Source organism: Hesperophylax consimilis, chromosome 18 (genome assembly GCF_061612785.1).
Source record: "Hesperophylax consimilis isolate HC1 chromosome 18, BYU_Hcon_1.0, whole genome shotgun sequence".
NCBI lineage: Eukaryota > Metazoa > Arthropoda > Insecta > Trichoptera > Limnephilidae > Hesperophylax > Hesperophylax consimilis.
In genome coordinates, this window is record NC_142853.1 from 33,708,529 (window position 1) to 33,735,344 (window position 26,816).

The 26,816-nt window shown below is 32.5% G+C and overlaps 1 protein-coding gene across 1 annotated transcript; it reads left to right on the forward strand.

The window, feature by feature from the left end:
- Positions 1-26,779, forward strand: LOC149415697 (uncharacterized). Its single transcript, XM_089642534.1, has 9 exons — positions 1-94; positions 3,423-3,552; positions 8,977-9,061; positions 9,551-9,688; positions 9,860-10,032; positions 10,462-10,876; positions 12,371-12,502; positions 23,806-24,002; positions 24,717-26,779. Exons 2-9 carry the CDS (start codon positions 3,550-3,552, stop codon positions 25,032-25,034), a joined length of 1,461 nt encoding a protein of 486 aa, XP_089498660.1. The 5' UTR covers positions 1-94; positions 3,423-3,549; the 3' UTR covers positions 25,035-26,779.
- The last annotated feature ends 37 nt before the right edge of the window (positions 26,780-26,816 follow it).

Here is a 26,816-nt window from a genome sequence, read left to right on the forward strand (position 1 = left end):
AACAACTTTTGGGCATTACTACGTAAGATTTTTTAATCACTTAATAAATTGTAATCCTGCCATAAATTCATTCCTATAAGAAATAATATCGATAGTGAGTTAATAATCGTTCTTTTTTAATTCTTCATATTAGTCTTTAGACCGTTACGTACGCCAAATAACTATTCTGCTATACATCAAAATAAGTTTGATTGTCAATTTAGCAAATTTCTATTTTTGCTGTTAGTTCTCGGTGGAATTCCATCGTAGTGAGTTAAATAAAAACAGTGTTTTTCCCAACGTTTCGCTTGAATACAATACAATTTATATTTTTAATCACTTAACTTTCCGGAAAATACAATTTAATGGCTGAGATCATCTCTGACGGGGATAGTAAAAATATTCACAAAGTAAATAAAAACCACATTTGCGTTGAAATAGCCCCCTTCTGGATTACATTCGTGGTGATATATGGCAAACTAAGAACACAACAAAATTTTGTCTTATGTATTCCTCTTAATGCACCATGTCGTGTAAAGGTGCGTATAAACACGCGGGCCTCACTACCGAGCTGATACACCACTTATGGGAAAGGATTCAGCCAACCGCAAAAATAGGGCGAAATGCCGCTTGTGCAGGTTGCGTCGTTCTTTTCCCATTTGTGGATCAGCTCGAGCGTTTTTTCTCTTGTCCATACGCAACATATCATTTGGAATTGGGCCGCTAAAACAAGTAGAAAAAATATCGCCAAAAAGTGTGTTTTATTTTATTTTGCGAAGTTCAGGCACAAATATTTAAATGTTTTACGATCATTTTCTAACACAACCTAGTTTAACACCTTATACAATAAAACCACAAACAAAAAGAGGTCCGTTTTGAACTTTAAATCAGTTTTCACAGGTACAATAATTTATTTTTTCTGGGCTTATAAAAATTCTCATAATTAAGTCTTCTACCTTTTCCAAAACCAAATTGTGTTTTAACAGCAGTATTCAATTTAAGCATCTAAAATACTTCCAAGCCATCAAATTTTCAAACCATAACACATTTTCACACATATCTATATGTCGTATATTAATATCACTCACCTTAACGAGAGCAATGACAAAATTAATATCAGGATTCGTGGGACAAAAAGATGATAATGCTTTCCGTCAGAGAGATTATTGATAGAATAAGAACAAAAATTGTTCTAATAATAACAATATTTGGCATGGGAGAGAGAAAAAGAGAGGAATTTAACGAACGCGTGTTTTTCTGGTTGAAGGTAGCGTTCTCTTCCAGGCGTGTTCTTACAGGATTTCTTCTTAAATTAATGAAACGAGGTTCATCCCTCGTGTTCGGTAATCAAGCGGCAATCTGTTTCCGATCTTTTCTCAGTCAACTGCGTACACATGAGCGTGATGAGGATAGCGTGATTCTCGGCATAATTTCCGGGGCTTTTTTTCGAGTCCGATCTGGCACTAAACAAAAGAGACGCCCGCACCAACCATGTCAGCCATTTTCATTATTTTGGTAAACTACACGAACTCGTTCGAAAAGTTATTTACCCATTACCACTTAGAAATAACATACTCCTCTTAAACATTATTTTACATTTACTTATTAAATATTATATTTACTTATTCTTGGAAAAACCCGGCTTAGTAATGAAGGAAAAAATCCCGCAAACAACCAAATTCACGTCCATCGCCATCTTTACTTCGCTTCCGCTATTTTCACTCCCGCCGGTAAACCTGCCATAACACAAAAACAAGTTGCAACCACATTTTTTTAAGTAAATAGGTGATTTAACATTACTTCTTTGTGCTTCGCCTAAAGTCTTATAATAATAATAACTTCAAGTTTTTCACCGTTCGAACTTATGCGGAGCGTTATACTTACACCGCGATTATAACTACTCTAGGGGTGGACGCTAGAAGTACATACTATATACTAATATATTTAATATAATTATCATTGTTCAAGCAATTTTTTCCACTTATTGTGTATAAAGTATTGTATTAAGATTTCAAAAATGATGAGGATGTATGGAAATGTTGATTTTTCTTTTAAAAATATGTAGCTTATAGCAGGTATCATTTGAAAGTTGCTCCTGAGTTGAAATTCCAAAGAAATAGCTCTAAATGAATTCCTAAACATTATTTTTTTATTTTATTTTATATTCGTACAACACTGTCTCGTCAAACACTTCATTAAAAATACATTTTTTAAATTATGCAAACATACATATGACGCACATGTATATTTTTATTGTAAGCTACTCCGAACCGTCCGGAGCCATTTGGACTATGGGTGAGGTTGATGTTGTGAGGCTGAGGGAAGGAGATGGTGAAGAGGAAGGTGAGAAAGGCAAACACGGCTGAAGACATTTCGGTAGAATGATGATCTCGCACCGGAGCGATTCTGAGACTATCTTTTACTTTGGAAAGTGCCGCAAACATAGACATATGAATATTTGTAGACCTGCCCTAAGTGATTAAAAGCGTTTTATTCCCCACTCCCCATACCGATTCCATTGGAGCCGGCTGGGCTCGCGTATGGCCTCAAGTGAATCTTGAGAATGTGACGTCATCATTCTTGTTCAAACTAGCGTCGAGCTATGGTCGAGGCATTTTACGAAATAACACGGCAAAATAGTGGCTTGTGCTATGAAAACTTGTAAAAATAGATGTGAAAAAGAAGATAAACCCAATTGTCGTATTACATTCCATATGTAAGCATCATTTTAAGCTTATTCACGTCGTATAATATGAATCAGTTGTAGAAACATATACTATCACATCGAGCCAACATTGGTCGAATGTAGCGATTCTCAAGTGTGCGCATCGTTGTTACTGGGAAGTAAATTATGAACACTTATAAAAGTGTCATAACTAAATACGTAAACAAAATATTCGACTCTGAAAATAGAAGAAATTTTTTTGCCGAATTTGGACTTCGCAAATTTGTTCATAACGTGGCGAGTAATTTGCGCTCTCATGTAAAAATATCTATTCATTCAAAAGCAGATTTTACTTTTAAGAACTAAATGGTGATATTATAATGCGAGATGCCTATATACTGTCAGATTGATTTATTGACAAATCACAGTCAGCTTTACCCCTTTCGTTCTTCAACAGTTGATTTTACCCCTCACCTTTAATTTCTAGTCTATATATTCATATGTCTGTGGCCGCAAATTTATTTGAGAAAGAACACAAAGTAATTTTAATTGCGCACGCCGATTTTGATCCCGTAACCTTTGGATTCGTAATCGAGGACCCTCTTTTTGACCACGGAGGCTTTTAAATTTAGTCATTTATTCTGCTATTCAGTATTTTTGACAAGACCCGACCGCTGGTTTGCTGGAATCTGCCACACATTTCAATTTCACCTATTAAATTAATTGTTATTTTGATGGCAAATAAAACTTAGATTATGATTTTTTGGTTATTTTTTAGGTTCCGGACAAATAAATAAAATCTGATGTGTGTCTCTAAAATGAAGTTACCATTTTTATCGAAACAAGGTAAAGAAAAACGGAAATATTAAGTATTGGGACCTGATGAAGAAAACTATCCTAGCAAAATGGTAAGTAAATACACAGAAATTCACATGGAAGTCATTCTCCAAAATCAACGTTCAAAGTTTGCAATTTTGTTTATCGTTTTTTGTCAAAACATGTGTTTTATATTGTCTTTCAAAAAGTTGTGTGGCGAAAATAGTGGGGGGGGGAATAAGACAGGAAGAGAAATTTGGGAAGTACCTGACTATTTAGATCTAGCTACGAAACACGGGTAAAGTCATTTCAATCTCGCCCATTTGATCTACCAGTGTGCCTCAAATACATTGTATATTATATTATTGTTATGGTGGTTTTGATTGTCACGGTTTTATGGTGGTTTTGGTTGTGGTGGCTGTGTAAAATGTGAGTATAATGCAGTAATTTAGCGGTAGGAACTGAGTGTTTACAACCCCTCCAACGTTTCAGGGTAATATATGACCGGGCGTCCATATTTTATAAAAGCATTTTTATCTTTTTTTCTATTTTGCGAAAATATTTTTTATGACGTTAGAAAGCGAAATGATATTGTTTCAAATATTTATAATGGAATCAATTAATAAAATCCAAAAAATATCCAAAATTAACAATTCATATTTCGCGCCGCTATTGTAACAATCGGTTTTACTTTAATTATTTCTTATTTTTTTATTATATGAACGAGATAAAAGTGAAGGTACAGTTTTCTTACAAATTTCCCAAACAAAACTTATCACTTCGGCATACCTCAAGGTACAGTCCTGGGACCGTTACTGTTTATTATTTATGTAAATGACATATTCAATCAAAGATTAAATGGAAAAATAATATCTTATGCTGATGACACTGTCATAATAATTGAAGGTACTGATTGGAATAATGTTAATAACTTAGCAAATACTGATATTAATATACTGAAAAATTGGTTCGATAAAAACCTCCTCTCATTAAATACTGAAAAAACAAAATGTATCCCATTCTCTATCAACAAATTTAAATCAATACCAGAATTAAAAATTATAATACATCAACTTAAATGTAACAGAACTAATTGCAATCAAGAATGTTCTATACTTAGTCTAACTTCTGAAATTAAATATCTTGGTATATATATAGATCAACATTTTAAATGGAAAAAACAAATTTGTGAACTTGTAAAAAGAATTAGAAAATGTATTTATATATTTATAAGACTTAGAAATATTCTTAGACTAGAAAACCTAAAAAGAGTGTACTATGCAATTGTACAATCTATATTACAATATGGTATTATTGGCTGGGGAGGAACTTATAACAATATATTAAATCCACTTAAAATAGTTCAAAGATTGATAATTAAAGTAATATTGAAAAAACCATCCAAATTTTCTACTGAGATTCTCTTTTCAATATTCAATGTTCCCACAATAGACAATATATATAAAAAATATTCAATTCTACAAATTTATAAAGAAATACAGTTAAATAACTTACAATTCAATTCATCAGCAAGATATCAAAAAACTATCAAAATCCCAAAACTTAATACAAAACACACACAAAATACCTATCTCTATCTAGGTATAACATATTTTAACATCCTTCCATTATATCTAAAAAATATTGAAGATATTCAGGAATTTAAAATAAAATTAAAAAATTACCTAAAACTACTATAAAAGTCCATATCTTACTCTTATTATTATTTCCTTCAAATCTTGAAACTGTATTATTGATAAATCTTGCCTATTTCTTACTTATCCCTTTGGTTTTGCAAATATATTATTTACTTACTTACATGATTCCATATAATTGAGCTAGGATTCACTCACCAAACACAAGAGCCTCGTCTCTTTATGGTGAGGAAAAGCTATTTTTATTTACCTTGATAACACTGTATAATATGTATAATTGTATATTTATTGTAAAAAACATACAAATATTAAATAAAAAAAAAAAAAAAAAAAAAACAAACGTGTTTTCGAAATATCGAGTTCTCTCATTTTTTCTATGAATGGAGTAAAAAATTAAGTAAAAATGTAGTTAGCCTTTTTGACAACCTTTTTCACGTTTGAAATGAAAATTTTATCATTTAGAAACAGTGATTTTGAATGTATAATTTTATCTTTTTTCTAAAAGATTATTTGTTTTCACGGAAAATTTAAAAATAATATTATATAGCGCATTTGAAATACACAGAAAACATTGCAAACTGAACAAAAGTACTGAAAATAATAGGAATACTGCGACTTTACTTACCAAGAGCGGTAAAAATAATTTTTAAACCAGTTTTTCATGGTATATTAAGAAAAAATAGATATTTAATAACTTGGGAAGAATTACTCAAATAATACTCAGAGCCTGCGACCTAGAAAGTTGGAATCAAATCAATTACATCATACGTTTATCAATTCATAGTTCCCTACAAATATGTTAAGAAAATGAGCAAATAATAATTTTAGGAATTTCTTACATATTTAGTACAAAAATATAATTGAAATTTAGCTACCCAAAATGCTCACATTATTTATTTACAACTTACCTCGGTCTTCAATGCACAGTCCACATGTTTTTACAAAAAAAAAATTATGTTAAGTATTCTCGTCTCCAATTATTTTGATATGCATCGTAACATTAAAAGTACTGCTCCTATATTTTATTTTGTCATTTTTTTTTGCAATATTGAAAATCGCTTTAAACTTTTAATTTTATTTGCTTGTGTATTTTTTTGCCTACATATTATATGTCATGACAATATCTTTTAGGTTAACAACAATATCAGATATTTGTAATAATCATTAACTTTGTGGCTCGCCATAATTTACAATAAAAATATATAAATTTGTTTTAGACCACTTTTAATTTATTTACACTCTACCGGTTTCGGAAGCACCCTTCCTTTGTCAGAAGAATATTAAAACTAACCCATGATACCGATGAACACAAACCAAAAACAGCAACAAAAACTCCAACAAAAAATTAACCATGTAAAAGATACCTTTATGTTCTAATCTTTATCATTATGTGTATATATGTACCTACCTAGTACCTTTGAATTAGAATGCTACCCAAGCAGCAGTTAATCTTATGTTTAATTGAATATTTTATTTTATTCTATTTCTTCTCTTTGTTATTCATATTTATACAAAATATGTTAGTAGGCTTAGGCACCAGTTAAAAGTACATTTACATATTATTTCATTATTATTTTAATACTATACTTATCAAACAACTTATGAAAATGTTAATACTCATCCTAATTTGACTGTCCTAAAACGTGAATCCTCCTAGTTGGGCAGTCAAAACATTTCTTAAATAATGTATAATCTTTTACTAAAAATATATAAATATCGACAGATATACATACAAAAAAAAACAACATTCTGTGTATCATTCGATGGTACACCTACTAGAAAAAATCCCCTTATCATGTGTTAATTTCAGAATTGAACTAACTAAAATTAAACAAATTGCTCTAAATAATGATTACTGCACACGCATAATTGATAAAATAATGAATAAGAAACATAAGCTCATTTCAAGTAATATTATTTTTTAATTTGATACTCCTGAAATTAATAATAAAATAACAAATCCCTTTCAATGGCGTAGGATCATTTATACTATATCCAATTTTTCTTCAGTTAGTACAATAAATTGCCTCCCCACATTAAACCTGCGTTCTATACTGATGACACCTTAGGTAAATTATTAAAAAACACTAAAGGTAAAGATCGTAAATTGAGCCACTCAGGCATTTACCAACTATGTCGCAATGATTGTCCATCGTTCTACACAGGCAAGACAACCAGAAATATAAACATTATAATCACGGAACATTTATACTATATCCAATTTTTCTTCAGTTAGTACAATAAATTGCCTCCCCACATTAAACCTGCGTTCTATACTGATGACACCTTAGGTAAATTATTAAAAAACACTAAAGGTAAAGATCGTAAATTGAGCCACTCAGGCATTTACCAACTATGTCGCAATGATTGTCCATCGTTCTACACAGGCAAGACAACCAGAAATATAAACATTATAATCACGGAACATTTATACTATATCCAATTTTTCTTCAGTTAGTACAATAAATTGCCTCCCCACATTAAACCTGCGTTCTATACTGATGACACCTTAGGTAAATTATTAAAAAACACTAAAGGTAAAGATCGTAAATTGAGCCACTCAGGCATTTACCAACTATGTCGCAATGATTGTCCATCGTTCTACACAGGCAAGACAACCAGAAATATAAACATTATAATCACGGAACATTTATACTATATCCAATTTTTCTTCAGTTAGTACAATAAATTGCCTCCCCACATTAAACCTGCGTTCTATACTGATGACACCTTAGGTAAATTATTAAAAAACACTAAAGGTAAAGATCGTAAATTGAGCCACTCAGGCATTTACCAACTATGTCGCAATGATTGTCCATCGTTCTACACAGGCAAGACAACCAGAAATATAAACATTATAATCACGGAACATTTATACTATATCCAATTTTTCTTCAGTTAGTACAATAAATTGCCTCCCCACATTAAACCTGCGTTCTATACTGATGACACCTTAGGTAAATTATTAAAAAACACTAAAGGTAAAGATCGTAAATTGAGCCACTCAGGCATTTACCAACTATGTCGCAATGATTGTCCATCGTTCTACACAGGCAAGACAACCAGAAATATAAACATTATAATCACGGAACATTTATACTATATCCAATTTTTCTTCAGTTAGTACAATAAATTGCCTCCCCACATTAAACCTGCGTTCTATACTGATGACACCTTAGGTAAATTATTAAAAAACACTAAAGGTAAAGATCGTAAATTGAGCCACTCAGGCATTTACCAACTATGTCGCAATGATTGTCCATCGTTCTACACAGGCAAGACAACCAGAAATATAAACATTATAATCACGGAACATTTATAAATAGATAACTTAGAAGCACTTGAAATCAAAATAATTACGCTAGTATATTGAATAGCCAAATTAATTTATCGTTTAGTCCCATTCTAAATATATTTCCAGTAAACCGCTCTGTTTTTGCCGGAATCATCACAATTACCCCTCTCTCTTTGTTAACCTCCCACGCAAAAAAAAGATATAATTTAGTACAAATCCTAATATTTTAGCTAGCAGAACCATGTGGTGATGATGACCCCAAGTTGTCACAATTTAAAACAATAATGTCTAATATTGATTACAATAAAAATAAATAAATTTGTTTTAGACCACTTAAATTTTCATTAAACTCTACCGGTTTCGGAAGCACCCTTCCTTCGTCAGGAGAATATTAAAACAACCTTTGCCACAAAATATTGACAGATTCGCACGAAGTCCAGCTTCAAACTAATCTCTTTCAGTTAATATCGCGATAGAGGTCACACACTTTTGGGAAATATAACATTTTTATGATATTAAAAACAAGCGTAATTTTTTTCAATGGACCTTGAAAACTTGAATTTCAGGATTCCTGCAATTTACCAATTAAGAATAAACAAAGGATTAACAAGAAAGGGATAGTCTACATGTTTTTACAAAAGGATTTCAATGGTAAGTATTCTCACACCCAACATTTTTTAATTAACGTAACATTAAAAGTACCACTCCTATATTGCATCCCATCAATAATTTTTTTTACCAATATTGATAATCACTTTAAAATGTTTATTTCATATGTACCTTAATTTCCTACATATTCAATGTCATGGCAATATCTCTTGGGGACGTTTTCACGTTTTTATTAATAATCTATACAACAAAGTTTTGCATTATTGTTTTAAATACACAGTTATTTTAATTTGTATTTTATCAATATAGGCCCTAAAGAGGTCTTGAGTAGTTATGATATTAGTATTAAAAAGGGAGACAAATACGTTAATTTATCATTGAAACGAAATTTCTCCATATTACATAATATAATGCCAAAAAAGTTTAATAAAATTTACTTGGTCAATTTTGAATTAATAATATGTACAGATTATCTGTTACATCATCATGTATTACATAATTATATTAAAAACTGTTCATGAACTGTTTTAGGTTATGTGTCGACAAAAAAAGAAGACATCGAGGCAGATGCTCTGAACATTACAACGTGTTTCCAGAATTACGGTTTTGATGTGTCTCCACCAAACATCAATTTTACGAAGGAGGAAATATTAAATAAAATAATTGAGGGTACGATAAATGCAATGTGTTTTTGGCTAGTTTCCTTGTTCCCTTTTTAGCATAAACTTCCAATTTGAAGTAACACGATGTGCGATATATTCACTGAACTGCCACGGAGACCGTAAAGGCGGGGCTATTTAAGTGGTCCGTCATGATTCATGTCATTTTGGTTGATTTCAGCGCGGGAACATATTATAGTGAATGAGTACGAGTGTGTAGTGGTGTTTGTAGTTACGCACTCCCCAGAAGCAGGACAACTTCTATGTAAAGATGATATAGTTCATGATGAAGTCATTATTAACACGATGAAAGATGACAAACTTAAAACAGTGGATAAGATATTTGTCTTTCAGGTAGGTTCTCCATTTCCATTTCCAAAGGCTTACTTTCAAATTAAAAAATGGATTAACACTATAAAAATAATTTTGGGTCCTACTTTCGTTTATCTGATGGTATTTATTCCTATCAGTTCTAATTTTGAAAATTAAATTTTTATTGTAATTCAATAATTTTACGCATTTCGCAGGAATACGCAATAACAACTGAAAATTAGTATATTTAATGTGGAGTGTAATTTTAACTGCGCACAAATCACAATTCGAACTTTTTATTACTATTTTAGTCTCTTGTTATTTGTTTGTGTATCTCTACTTAAATCCTTTTTCTTACATCGGTACTTTAGTTAATTTTTACTGAATTACTCCCGGAATCGTAGTAACCATCACAAAATGTTAAATCTCATGAATACAATTTATTTACTCGTACATACTTGATCATTTCAGGCATCCCAAGCAACAAAGATTCTTGGAGCAACCGGTGCGTTAGAGGAGGACACTGCACCATTTCATGCCCGTTATCCTATTGAGGCTAATTTTTTAATTATTAAGAGTTCATTCGAACGCAAGAAAAAAGAAAATGGATCTTTTTTCATAAAAGTTTTTTGCAAATTTTTTGAGAATTTTGGTAGTAAATCCTTATTCAATGTTATGGTTGAAGTCCTTGGTGAGCTAAAAGCTAATAGCATTCCTCCACACGAAAAACAAAGGAATAATATACTGCCTGAAGTAACTAGCACTTTAGTACCTGATATACATTTTATTACCAAGAAGACACTTTCAGCCCGTTACGGAGAAAAAGATTCATTTGGAAAACTTACTGTTTTTAACTATAATCACACATCCCACAGATTGCATTCAGGTAAGTACTGCATTTAAAATATTATTTTATTTATTCTTGAAATAATATGATGAGTAAAACTCTTTTAATTAACACAATATTAGCGATTTTTAAACGAAAATTTGAAATAAAAAGTTCGTTGAATAAATGAAGATAATGTTGGTAGTTCTTATTCGAAGTGGTATTCAGTTAAATATAACAGAAGGAAATAGAGTCGGATTAGCTTAGTTGGTGGAGCACCGCCCCGGCAAGGCGAAGGTCCTGGGTTCCAGTCCTAGATGTGACCGTATCTTTTTCTGTTTCAAATTCAGACTTTTGTTATACATTTTCCAGTACCACCCACACAGCTGACATAGATGACATAGGCCCTGAAGGATTTTTTACCTCTGAACCTTCTTTACAGAGCCAATGTAAAAAACATTTAAAAATAATAGAAAACTCAGACAAACGTCAATTCCCCAACTATAAAATGCTATAAAACAATGGGTATCGTATCTTGTTCTGATTTTTCTTTTTCAAACTTTGGTTTAAATATTTCACTAAAAATGCTCTCTACGAAAATTTCGGATTTTTAAACATTTTAAACTTCATCTTAAAAAACATACTGAAAATATAAACTGAATACTTTGACATATAATTCTGACAATATTGAAAGGCTACAGCACAAATTTATAAGATTTATTAACTTTAACTGATTATTCCAATTCAAAGTATTAACGTATTATTTATATAATTATATAGGCGGATCTTCTCTGACCTTTTACTTTTAAATAAAATTATTAATAATTGCATTGACAACGCTGAAATTCTCGCCAAAATAAAATTTTACGTACCGACTAAATACGAGGCAAAGTGCTACATTTTTCTGTGACAATTTTAAAACCAACTATGAAGATCATACACCTATAAATAGACTATATCATTTTGGCAATAAATTTGGGAATATTGTAGACTTGTTTAAATATTCCGTATTAGCTATAAAACGAAATCTTTTTAATCACTTTACTGAGATGTATGAATTCACGACTCCGTAGTAAATACACTTTTATTTTTATATTTCTATGTTTCTTAATACATATTTTGCTTTCCATAATCCACACTATTAATTTTAATTTACCCTAATTTCATCATTAATCCTTAATTATTGTAAACTATGTACCTAACACAACTGTATTACTTATTACCTATTTTTGTAAAAGCCCATTAGGGCGTTAATAAATAAATAAATATAAATAAAGAAAATAACACATCTCTCATACATGGTGGTAAATCTAATGTAGGTATGTTTAATATTATGTGAAATGATAGCTATATTTTCTGTAATGGATGTCATAACATTTCTTTTTAAATCGAACATAATTGGCTTCACCACAATTTGATAATGGCTTCGGAAGGCGAAATAGATGTCACGCGAAATATAAAACTACCTAGTAGAACCAGTTAAAACCATTAAAAAATATGTAACATGAAAGAACTTAAAACTCTTGAATATATTTATTTTTTATTGTATTCTAGAAAAGAAAAATTTAAGAGAAGGAACAGAGTACGATGTTGCAGCTATTGAAAAAATCTTTCCAGATATTGGTTTCAAAGTTGAAGTCCATCATGATCTAATAGCAGACGTCCTACGAGAAACTCTGAAGGGAGGTAAGTCAATTCCGCAAACATCACCTACATAGGTACCTACTCCACCAAACCCAAAGCCAGTGCGTACGAAATCCCCCATTCTGAAGTGGCGCTATTGTTCCACAAGCTCATTTCATCACAAGCACCCTTCCATGACTTCCGAGTGATTCCTGACTCCAGATTTAAATGTCGTTAAAATTAAAATTAATAATTGACTGAGCGTAGCGATTTCCCGTTTTAACTCACAGACATAGGAATTAATAGACGAGAAGATAATGGCGAGGGATAAAATCAACTGTTGAAGAACGAAGGGAGTGAAGCTGACTGTGATTCGTCAATAAATCAATCTGACAGTAAATAGGCATCTCGCATTATAATATCACCATTTACTTCTTAAAAGTAAAATCTGCTTTTGAATGAATAGACATTTTTACATGGGAGCGCAAATTACTCGCCACGTTATGAACAAATTTGCGAAGTCCAAATTCGGCAAAAAAATTCGGTTCTATTTTCAGAGTTGAATATTTCGTTTAAGTATTTAGTTAAGACACTTTTATAAATGTTCATAATTTACTTCCCAGCAACCAACCAGCTTTGTGTTTCGCGTCCAGACGTTTCTCGATGTGATGAGTAACAACTGATTCATATTATACGATGTGAATATGCTTAAAATAAAGTAAAATAATGCTTATATATGGAATGTAATACGACAATTGGGTTTATTCTCTTTTTCACATCTATTTTTACAATTTTTCATAGTACAAGTCAACATTTTGCCGTGTTATTTCGTAAAATGAACCGATGATGCCTCGACCATAGTTCGCACAAGAATGTCACGTTTTCAAATTTCACTTGAGGCCATACGCGAGCACAGCCGGCTCCAATGGAACCGGTATGGGGAGTGGGGATAATACGCTTTTAATCACTTAGGGCAGGTCTACTAATATTCATATGTCTATGCGTTAACTATACAAGAGTGTTTTGTATTTTCGTCTATTTGTAAATTTTTATTGTTTCGTTCCGGCCGATAGTCGTGCGCCAAATTTGCCGATGGGCAAGATCAAATAAATCATTTCACTGCATATAAGCAGCTACTCTTGTGAAAATACTTATGGTAGATAATAATATACTTGTTATACTACTGTTAAGTATACTCTGTGTGTATGGATGATCAGGAAGGTCCAACTTTAACTAATACAATTTGCAGTGTCTAATTGACCACTCAGTATTGCCAAAGTCAACGACTTTATTTTCCTACATCCTCCGCTACTTAAATTAGACGTACCCTAACTACATGACAAAAATTAAATATCACACATTACATAGCTACACAACATAATTTAATTCGCTACGTTATCGCGTTCCTCCTATTCAGGTTCTCCTCTCTCCTCCCCCCTTTCCCATCTGTGTAGAGTCCCTGATCTCAGCCGTAACCGCCAATCCCACGGCTTGGACCGGAAACATGGAAAAATCAGATTTGAGATACCTCAGAGATTCAACTCGCTCAAATCCACAGTTCCCATGCCTTTGAAACTTGGGCCATTTCCCTCATGCCAAGAAACATGCAATTCTTTCACTTGATTCAAAAGTCTTTTCCAAACAATGTTTGATTTATTATTTTTATCCCAATAAATTTTATAATAAATCTAAGATATAATATTTCTAGTCATTTCTTTCTTACAATATTTAAATATACTTTGTTTCGACCCTTTCAAATTTTTTAACAAAAATTTTGGTTGTGAAGAATCTCTATTATTCTTTTCTTTGACGATATTTTTAGTAATAAACGAGTCAGAAAACTGATCTGATTTTTCTTCCGATTAGTAATAAAGCTGGTTCAAAGTCCAAGTTCAAGTCGCTGGAAAACCAAATTGAGAGAATAACTTATAAAGAACCTCAATATTTTATTTTTATACTAAACGATTCACTTCAATACACTTAATGCATTTCGATGATGAATCTACAATCACCATTTTAAAAAAAATTAATTAAGCTACGATAATCAATGTGAAATTTGAACCCTACTTCGGATTCATGCGTCTTCTTTAGAGATTTTATAACCTAAAAGCTCAATTACTTCCAAATTGAAATCACATGTCTCACTATTCACTGGTAAATCACATGTCTCACTATTCACTGGTAAATCACATGTCTCACTATTCACTGGTAAATCACATGTCTCACTACTCACTGTTAAATCACATGTCTCACTATTCACTGGTAAATTACATGTCTCACTATTCACTGGTAAATCACATGTCTCACTATTGACTGGTAAATCACATGTCTCACTATTCACTGGTAAATCACATGTCTCACTATTCACTGATAAATTACATGTCTCACTATTCACTGGTAAATTACAACCTTTCAACCTCTCTAAAACACCACAAACTTTTTTTTAAGTCGTTTTCATATATACTCGTATATATATATTCTTAATCGTTTCCCTGATAAAATGCGACGTTTTTAAACTTGCATTTCAACTTGGCATTGCTTTAGCAAGAATTGCCGCTGATGGGGCAAACCCGAAAACAAATGTCTTGTACCTACCTAAATAAACCTAAATGCGTATTAATCATAGTGAAATGCTTGTTTTAGATTAATCCTTGAGAAAACTTTTTTGCCGCTTAATTTAGTTGAAAGTTCTTCAATCCATGGCAATGCTAATGCTAAGCTTTATCAATTAATAATTGAGGATAATTATTAATTTATATTCGTCACAAATTCTAATAATTCCGTATTTTTTCTCAACCGAAAAGACGATTGGCACAATTGGCACTCGCCAATTCGCTATATGAAACCGGTTTGATTATTCCTTCCAAAAATAACCTATAAATTTCACTTTCTCTTTCAGCGCAAAAAGAATAATTCTATTATTTCTAAATATCAGAACCTCTACTTCATTTACCTCAATGCTACTTTATTTTTGTTAAATTGGCCCAATCATTTTAAAAAACGTTTTTTTGAAATTTCTCTATTTTCAAACTTAGAAAAATCCGAAAATTCTTACATTAAACAATGCGTACCACCACAATCTTAAAATTGTAATATTTCTTGTTTCAGTGTACCTCGCTTATGAAGGTACCCTCTACCTTAATAAGTTTCAAAACCACGTCGACAAATTTTTGCCGACAAAATTTTGAAGTGTTTGAAATAAGTTGACGCCTGATGATTCCGAATCTACCATGAATTTTAGCTTGATGTTGTCAATTACTACTTCTATATAGTATGCCTCAAAACCAGGGGCGGGGAAGGCCGTTTTACTGGGGCTGGCGAGCACTTTCTGTGTGGCTTGCTGACACGTACTTATATAGATACACCTACGTTACTAGAAAGTAGTTTACAAAACCAGGGGCGGGGAAGGCCGTTTTACTGCGGCTCGCGAGCACTTTCGGTGCGGCCTGCTGACACGTACTTATATAGATACACCTACGTTACTAGAAAGTAGTTTACAAAACCAGGGGGGGAAGGCCGTTTTGAAACGTACTTATATAGATACACCTACGTTACTAGAAAGTAGTTTAAAAAACCAGGGGCGGGGAAGGCCGTTTTACTGCGGCTCGCTAGCACTTTCGGTGCGGCCTGCTGACACGTACTTATATAGATACACACCTACGTTATTAGAAAGTGTGTAACGTTAAAGAATTGTGCAAGTTTGGATTGCCAGGGCAGTGCCCGATTATTGTTTTGTTGAGAGTTTTTTCGGGTGGCTGCCCTGCGATCGGTTGGACGAGCGGGCAAAAATAACGCGGGTAGGTAGATCGGAAACAATACGGGAGACGACAATTCCGAGGTGCGCTTGGCGTTTGGCGAGAAAAATGGAGATTGAAAAATAATGAAAAAGATCACGCGGATACCATGAACCGATCCTTCGGAGTCTTTCCGTGTAAATTAACAAAACATAAAAGAGACGTTTTGACTCCTGCGCGAGATCAGCCGGTTTTTAGTTCGAGTGTGGTTGTTCGGTAAGCAGTGGCGGCTGGTCGCATAGTGCGTTCGTGTGCAGCACTATCTAAATTTTAATGGCTAAAATTAATTTATAATATCTTACTGAAGACTATAAAATCTATAAAAATCATTTAAAAATATTACTTACCAATACAATGCAATGAATATTATCAAGGAGAGCGATTTTAATCTCTCCAAGTATAAAGTACGGCCGCTGCGCGGCGCTCGCATCGGCCGTGTGCACAGATTTGCAAACGAACGAAAATACGTTTTTGTATGTATTTTTTAAAACACTGCAAGCTCGTCAATCTAGCCATTTGTACCAGGAATCAGCTGATTTTCGTGTGTCACACGCCGCCGACATAACCCGATGATTGCCGAAGATTACCGATTGATGAACCTTGACCCGAGGTTACACGAAAACATCCGAAGTTCGTCGAACTTCGAACTTCATCGATAGTGGACAATATGGATCACAGATCAGCTAACGTCGTTATCGCGAGTGGTGACGTAATTATTGTGATTGTTTAGGTATTGATTTATCGAGTAATTTGATCAAGCTAAATACTGAACTTAATCCTTTTAATTTGTAAGTTCATAAGAAATAAAAATAAGTGTAATCAGTGTCGAATATATAAGAAATAATAACAGTTTGTTTGAAAATAAATTATTAATTAAAAATTCCGGTCCGCCTCGCCCAGTGCTCGTGATAAAAAAAGAGTGTAAATCTAAATCAAGAGCTTTTACTCGAGTGTTTGACAAAAAAAAAATGATAAAGCTTTTTGGTTGTGTGGTTGTAACATAGTTAGTCGTTTTTTTGTTTTTCGTGTCTTGTGTTTGGTGGAGATGCAACTTAGAGGTGGAGTGGGATTAATGATTTAACGCATCTATCAGAGAAGTTGAAAAAGCACAATTCATCTACTTTACATTTACATATATTTGTCATATTGTTTTTATTTTGGATTGTCAGTGAACCACCACCTTTTTAGGGCAGCGGCCGCCACTGTCGGTGAGATTGAAATGTTGAAGGATACAGACTTTTCGTGTAGACTAACCAAACATAAAACAAACGTTTTGACTCCTGTGTGAGATCGGCCTGTTCTTTATTCGAGTGTTGTTGTTTGGTGAGATTAAAATAAACAATCAGTTATTTGGATTAAAAAATGGTTTTTATTTGTGAGTGTTTTGAGGAGTAATGCCTTGGAGACTACACTGAATTACCAAGCATGCTGTCGGGGTGACGCAAAGATGAAGCATCATTGTCCCGTTAAACGTTCAATGGATGCTGATTAATTGAGGATGGCTTTGCGCACTTCTTCCCACAAATCTCTACCCGGAGCTAACTCATACGGATTTCGCGGATACCTGTCGTCCTGCTCACCGCTAGCGGACTCTCCAAACACCTTCAGACATGACAACATGATCAAGGTTCTTCAATGCTTTTACACATTATGTCTCCTTGCCTTAGCCCCATCATAGCCCTGGTGATTGACAAGGGTCCGTGCTCATCAGACGTGACAAGTAGTTTACAAAACCAGGGGCGGGGAAGGCCGTTTTACTGCGGCTCGCGAGCACTTTCGGTGCGGCCTGCTGACACGTACTTATATAGATACACACCTACGTTACTAGAAAGTAGTTTACAAAACCAGGGGCGGGGAATGCCGTTTTGAAACGTACTTATATAGATACACCTACGTTACTAGAAAGTAGTTTACAAAACCAGGGGCGTGGAAGGCCGTTTTACTGCGGCTCGCGAGCACTTTCGGTGCGGCCTGCTGACACGTACTTATATAGATACACCTACGTTACTAGAAAGTAGTTTACAAACAATCAAATCAGCGATCAAACATCCCATTTTAATCAAATTATTATTTCTTATTGCTTTGGGTATAATTTAGAAATTTTATGTGAAATAATAAATTATAAGTGTAATGATAATTAAACTAGGGGTTCACAAATAAAAAATACAGCTGTAGCCGCATTTAGAAGGAAACTAATCTCGTGTTTGAAGTGTAGTTAAAATTCTATTGCACATTTTCATATGCTGGGTGTAGTTTTAATCTAAGCTGGAGACTGGCACAAATATTCTATCTTAAGTTAAAAGCAGTTTTGTGTTCCATTGCTGTGTTAAAATTTAAATTGCGGAATCATCTGCTGACGCATTTCAAAGGAAGCGGTTCTCGTGTTCGGAGTTCTGATAAAATTTTTTGGAGAATTACTCTTAATTTCTGGTGTTTTGAACGGGAATTATCTGTATACGCAACTCAAGGAAAACCATTCCCGCGTTCTGAATGCAGTTGTGATTCTCTAGTAGTAGGCTCATTCGTGAACATGACATTTGCTCAAGGGTTTTCCACTTTCTTAATCGATGAATTCTTATATTTATTTTAACTTACGATTTATATTCGGTGAAGGAGATCTGCTTACATTATATGTCGATTGCCGCACTATATTGAATTTACTTGAATTTGCCCGTAACGCGTTTAAATGCTGTTAAGCTACATAAATGCCCCTTTCCATTGCATTGTTTATAAACGTAATTTTTAAATTTAAACCCAATAAATGATTATTCGTACAACATACACATTGTTTTTTAAATTCCGAATGTAACTTAGGATTTTTATTCGGTGAACGGGATTGCTAACATATGTCGAGTGTCGGACTTCATTGAATTTACTTCAACAGCCCGCATCGCATTTAAGGTGAAGCTATAAGTGAAAGCACTATTTAGATTAATCTTTACTACGAATCGGTATAGGTTATCAATATCAAAAATATACCATGGTTACATTTAAACTTGTTCTATCGCTTGGTTTGATCAGAATTAAAATAAAATTGTTAATTACGTCATTTATTTATTTCTTTATACGGCCATTGGGCGTTTACATACATAGTTCATAAAAAAAATATTCTGAAGATTGTAAGTTCACAATAGTAACCGTAATAATACTTATAACCATATCCAATTGAAATATTATAACAACAGTAAATAGTAAATGCATACAATAATTATTTGTAGGTATAAACGTTGTACAAAAATAAGAATATGTATTGTTAACAAAATATAGAGCGTTTGACTGGTTATCGTGGCCTGTTAAATCGAAGGCCTTCGGTCTGCCATTTTACATAGTTTATATAAAAATATTGTGAAGATTATAAGTATAGAAGAGTAAAAGCAATAATACAACCTTCACCATTTGACATATAAAAGCAAGCAAAAATCAAAAGAAAACATGATAGTTAGTAGGTATAAGCCTGTTGTAAGAAAATAAGAATATGCCTACTTCTAAGTTATAAAAACGAAAATTGTTTATAAAAATGTTAAGTTTATATGTACATACTAGGTAGTAGTTGTATTAACATAATATCTATGCGACAAATAAAAGCTGGGGTATATATTTATTAATTCATTCAATTACCTATTCACGAACTAGCGGGCTCCATAAGCCAGCCAGTTCGTAAATTGAAAAATAAATAAAAATAAAATAACATTTTTACTAAATGATTACAGTAATTACATGTGAAATAATAATTCAGTTGTAGTATTTGCAAGAAGACTACATCTATTATTGTGTCAATCTTGAGGAAAGAATTCGATAAGAGGTGCAATAGCTAGATGTGTATTGTTTTATTATAAAAGTTCTAATATGTTGGTTTTAAATTTGGAAACCGATTGAAAACGATAGACATCGATTGAACTATGTTTGTTTCCAAGTGTATGAAGCCTTTGAATTGGAGAGTTTACGAAGTAATTATTGGCAGATTTGGTAACAAAATATAGAGCTTATTTTTTTGGTAAACTAATTTTTAAGACAAGATTTTTTATGCATAGCACAAAGGGTAACAATTATTTTTATAAGCAATAATTATTAGCCTGAAACACTCATCCATATTGAAAAATATCCTGATAAAAGTCCCGTTGGAGTGTTTCAGACTAATAATTAGTGCTTATAAAAATAAAATATATAGCATTTAAACGGGTATCGCGGGTAGATATACGCAAATTAATTAAGCTCGTAAGCAAATTAATCGAGGGCGTCCAGGCTGCATTTGATATATCGAAAAGGCAAACGAAGTCACTCACTGTGCGTCTTGTAGTTAAATTGCTTAGGTTTAGTAATTCCATTAGACATGTTTAATTAAGTTCTTCGATTGGTATTCCAAGTTTGTAATTAATAAACCTTAGAAACTTATGTTGTACTCTTTCGATTTTTTGCTGATGAGTCTTATAAAATGGAGCCCAGATTGTTGAGTTGTACTCCAAATTACTTCTTACGTCATGAAAAATATAAGCGTAAACTACTACATAGATTTCTTTTTCAAGATTTTACTATGAACTCGTATAAGAAACAACTTTTAAAAAATACTGTTTTATGGCTATGTTTATTTGCTACCACACTTGACTTGATAAACTTTTTTCCGTTTATATTAAATTATGCACAAAAAATTAAAATTCAATTTTTTGAGTGAAACATTGTATGGAATTCTATTATTACTTCAGAAGCCCGCGGAGAGCGGCAGCGGACAGACGTTAGATTTGTGCCAGTATTGTTAACGGTTTCTTACCTGGTGACATAATTTTAGCTAGGGGCATTTTTAGTTCTCAAACCGTGAGGGAAATTTTTTGTTTTTTTCTGATATTATTATTTTTCGTCACCAAAATATTATACCTTTTCAATACATCTATTTGAAATACACTTTCGTTTTCTTGAAAGTATGTATGAACTACCTAACATCCAATTAAGCTGAAACTCGGCAGATAGACTCGTTGGCGATAATGATGCATCGAAGTGGACAAATACGCATTTATCTTCAATTGAATGACATTACAACAGTTAATATGCGCAATAAATGTCGGTCTTACCAAATTGGGATTTGGCTCATTTGTTAGCGTGGTTGACTCCAGTCCCTGGGGAGGAAGATTTATTATTTATTAAAATCTAGACACATATTTATTAATCAGATTTATTTATGGCAAAAAAACTTAGTTTTTTTACAGATTCATTTTTTAAATCTGATAATACTACTTGTTAATCGATGTTTTTATTCCGTGTTTACCTGAGTTAATAATTTATTTCTCATGGAAAAATGCTTTCCGGTTGTATTAAAAATTACTAATGATGAGTTTTTATAGGTCCATAATTGAAAATAGGGAGTAAAAACAAAAACAAATATTCAAATGTAAGCAAGCTAAGAAAACGAAACAATATTCTCAGGAAATGTGGACTCGGGTACAATAGGTGTGTAATTCAAATTAGGGTTTTGTTTAGTTTTTATTCTAAGATGAAATTTAGCTGGCAAAATTTATTTATATATTGTTATTGCACCCGCACTACTAATTTCAAGATATAAAATTTCTAAAAATAATAATAAATTCCAAGAAAGTTTAAAACACTATACGTACCTATCTCCGTTTCAATTTTCAACCTAATTTTGGTTCATAAGTTCTACATTGTTAAAAAAACATAAAAAAATTACTTCTCTACTAAAGTTTTTAGTTTTTTTTTAAGTTTCACTGAAATTCACGAAAAACCAAACCTAGTCGTGCAATAAACTTGTTTGCATTTTTACGTCTTTATCTCGGTACCCATTAGAGATAGAAAAAAACTGGGAAATTGAATTTTTATCAGAGAAGAGTGTGAGAGTTCATTTATAATATAGTTTTTCCTGAATTTAAAAAAAAAAATATTAATTTGTGTCGATCCACAAATTGATAGATTGAATGAAGAATTATTATTTGAAATTAATAAAATACTTAGTTTTTACCACTTTTATTGTATATAAATAATAAAAGTGGTAAAAACTAAGTATTTTATTAATTTCAATTAAAATGGTGCCACAAAATAAGTTTGCTGTGTTAGAAGAAGAATTTTTAGTTCATATGAGATGGTTGTGACTCATTCTTCGCTAATATCTAATACTGTGATTTGTTTGCTTTAATTAATAATAATTTTATAATGATATAAGTGCGCAAATTTGGTAAAGTGCATGTAAGTTTTAAAGGTGTAAGATTTGAATGGTAGTTTATAAGTAATTTCAGTTAGATTTCCAAATATTTTCAGGTTATTTGTAATCCGGGAATGTTTGCTTTCTTTAAAAAAAGAATACTATTAACTCTTCCAGCGGGAAGGGTAGTTTTACCTCTTACACCGGTCCTATTTAAATGGAGAGGAAGGAATTGCTTTTCCGATGAGTTTATACTAATATCAATCTCTTTGTAAGCTTTCCAACTCCCAAATAAATGTACATGTATTTAAAGAATTTGAACCAACCCTACAACTTTTTGTCCTTTGTGTGGAAGAATATTTTATCAAAAGGAAACTGTATATAATGCGAAATTTACAAAGCGAGATGCGGAAGTTTTTTGTTTGTTTTGTGATAAATGATTTGTGCGAAAATGAAGAGTGAAAATATATAGTAAAAGACATACCTTTTTTACAAATAAAATTCACTAAATGGCTGACTGACATTAAATGCAGTTTATGGAGTATTTTTTCAAAAGTAGGTTTTATTTTCAGATACAAAATATTAAAGAGTGTTGTGACAAATATATAGAAAATCTCAATAAATATATGTATAATTTTAAAAAAAATAGAATTTTAAAACTAAATTGAATACTCGAATCGGACTCGAATTGGATTTTGTGATTGAAGTGTGTTATTATAAATAATTAATATATATAATTTTAATAACGCTCTTATTATTTTTAATGATTAATTATATAAACATTTCGAAAAAATCATTAAATTACAGCATTTAAAAATAAAAATTAAATTGTGTAATTATATCAACCATTAATCCCTAAAGTTTAAGAATTCTTGGCAGTTGAAAGTCAGCGCGTTCACAACTGCTGTTCTCACAAAAACTCCGCTAGTATGCGTCCACCAGTTAAAAACGGTTTTAGCGAGCGTGCGGCAGGATCAACATAAGGAGATCATGCCGGGCGCTTTCTACTTATTGCAGGGACCTACAGCATGGCGACTATATTATTTTAAAATTCCTTGCCTCGCGCAGACAACACAGATAATCTTAACGATATGCGTAGCTCGATTATTATTTTGGAAGTTGAAAGAACAAAAATATTTTTGGCTTTCAAATTCCTCTTAAAACTCTCTTCTAGTTACGCGACGGAACACTGTTTGCGACTTTGTCCCTGAATCAACAATACGAGTTCAATGCACTCTGCGATATGTACTCGTGGACCAACTGACCCCCAGATTCCAACACACCCCTCATTAATTATTCCTCTCCAGAACTGCCTCTCCATCTTCTCGTAAAAAATACCCTCCACACAGCGTTCTAAGATGACATAGATGTTTGGAACTATTGTAAAAAAAAACATTTTTTTAATTTCACTTTGAAAAAATTTCCAGGAAGGGAGTCTATGTCACCTGACTACACAAACGACACTTGTGCAGCTGTTGCGATAATGACTCATGGCAATTACGACAATTTGCATACAACTAGTGGTGTGATCAGTACAACAGACATAATAAGAGGACTCATTTCAACGAACGAGGATATGGAGAGAGAAGATCTCTCCGGAAAACCAAAAATATTTTTCATGCAGGTAACTATTTAATTCACCAAATTATCTATAAAAGTCCACCGTCTGCAATATTTAAGTATTTGATTTACTTGATCATGCCATGCCTTCATTGGATGTTTTCGATTTCTCCTACCTTTCACTTCCACGTCATACATTATCTTTACACTTATTGCATCGTGCATCTATTATTTGGGAGGCGGGTGTGGGTACCGCCGCCCGGGAACCAGTCATTGGATAACCAACTATTCTGCCATAGGTCATCCCAAGTAGTTTGCTACGTTTGGTGACGTTGCAGGGGTTCCCGGGTTCGGGGGAGGAGTGTTCAGATCTTGCCAACCTGCTGCGTGGCGGGCCGGATCGGAAGAGTGCAGTTTAAGGACACACTTTGAACTCTCGAGCTGGTCTCTTTCGACCCATCTTTTTGCACCGCATCGAGAGGGATGGATTTATAAGTTCATCACACCTGGATAAACTGACCCCTAGATTTCAAACCACCCTTGATACATTGTTCATTCCCAGAACTTCTTCTCCTTCCTTTCCTTAAAAAGACCCACAACACGCCATCTCCAAAGATAGGTCTTTAAGAAAATTATTTTCCTCACGGCGTGAGGAAAGTAAAAATATAGTGTGTGGAACCACCATAAGACGGGCTTTGATCGAATATTCTTCTCCTCAAAGTTCGTTGCGCCATAAAACTATCCAAATATTATCAATATATTTTGTTTCTTTCTGAAGGTTTGCCGGGGAAAACCGCAAAATGTTTCGCCTAACCTGCCGCCCGACACGCCACTGGAATTCGATGACACGCTGCTCTTCCATAGTACTTACCAGGGAAAGGTTGCATATCGACATGCAGAAAGCGGCTCTTATTTTTTTCAGAAATTTTGTGAAAGGATCGATGCGATTGAGGTTGGCAAATCCATCTCACTGACTGACATATTACAAGAGGTGCAGAAATGCTTTGTGGAAGAACATGGCACACTTCAGATGCCTGTTATTTATAGTACGTTGACCAAACATCTTTTCGTTACAAAGCATTCATCTACTAAATAATAACTGTGAGCTTTCAACTATTTATTTATTAATTTATAGCTTCTCGCTCTGCCCATAAAATGTTTTTTTTTATAAAAATCAATTTCACTAGTCACATAGTCAAGCCAACATAAAGATACGAGTATCACGAAGATAAAGTAATACTATAATACGATGACAAAATATACCAAAAATAAGGAATCCATATTAGTTGCTATTTTTTAGTTCGTATTATATTTACGTATTGAAAATGTTGTTTTTTATCATTGTCATTTTCCAGATTGGAAAATTTTAATATTTTTTGATAGATTTTGTTACTTTTATTCGTGAAATATAACTACAAGCCTTCTCTTCAAGCGGCAAGAAAAACAAACAAAATATATTTATTGTTTCGGTGTTTAATTTGTAGAACTCCATTTAATTTTTAAAAAAAATTAAGATAAATCAAATTTAATAATGTTTTAATAATTATTAAGTTCTGCAAGAATTTCTGTTATTTTTACAGTTTTTTATGTGACAGCTGTTTCGGCTTTTGAGGCCATTATCAAACTGTGGATATGTCCACACGGCGACGACTTATTTATATGATTTTATTTATCGCCACCCATTTAAATTTCTATAATGTTCAAAAATGATTCATTAAGAATTGGAATAACCAAAATATTTGGAAATCCAGCAGTGTTTATACGCTTGTTAAAATTAATGACCTAAGGGTTTTCTTAATTGTTGGTACGTGGGTGATTATGTTAAGGGATTATATTTTTTGGGTTTTTTTTTAAATATTAAGCAGGGGAGAATTGATCATTTTTGTTTGATTATTAATTAGGGTTATGTTTGGATCATTAGTTCTTTTATTTATCTCTAATTGTTCTAGTAAATTTAATCTAAAACCCTTTCTTTCTATGTGTAAAGGTTTAGGCTCGTTGTTGTCAAGCGAGACGTGGTTTTTCTCCAAGAGGTGAGCTGCGAATTTTGAATTAATTTTATTATTTTTATAGCAACGCATATGTTCTTTGAATCTAGTTGAAAAGGTTCTCCCAGTTTATCCAATATAAACGGCATCACAGTCTATATGGTCGCATTTTAATTCATAAATGCCGCTATTTTTAAGTTTAGGGATTTTACTTTTAGAGTTTTTGAGGTTAGTTCCTATATTATTATTAGTTTTAAAAGCAATATTTAGACCACATTAAAAAGCGTTTCTCTTGCTAGTTTCACAGAGAGATACCTCAATTACCTACATACTTTTTAATTGTTCTGTTGCTAAAGCGATTTTCGGTTGTTGTAAAAAGAATATTTCGGAAAATATAATATTTAAGGCAATAAAGATATTTTTTCATATTATTTTTAAGCAATAATTATTAGCATAAAACACCTGTATATTCAATTTATATAGGTGTTACAGGTAAGTAATTATTGCTTAAAATAATCTAATCCTGTGTGCTGTTAATAAAAACCTCGTCTCGTAAAATTAAAAATGAAACTTTTTTTTTTAGTGTACGAATTCAACTTTTTGGAATAATTGCATCGAGTGGTAGGTGATATCTTTATGCAATCTTATTTTTAAGATTTTTCTAGTGGCTTAATGTGAGTCTTATAATACCGACTCTTTTGACATTCGAAAACTGCTAAATACATCTAAGTCACTCAATATTTGGTTGTCCCCATCTGTGTAACCCGATATTATCGTCTATTACCCACCCATTCCGTTATATCTATTATAAAAATATTATCGTATTTATTAATATATGTATCTTCATATTCGTTCTCCATATAAATTTGATACTAATTTATAGTAATTTT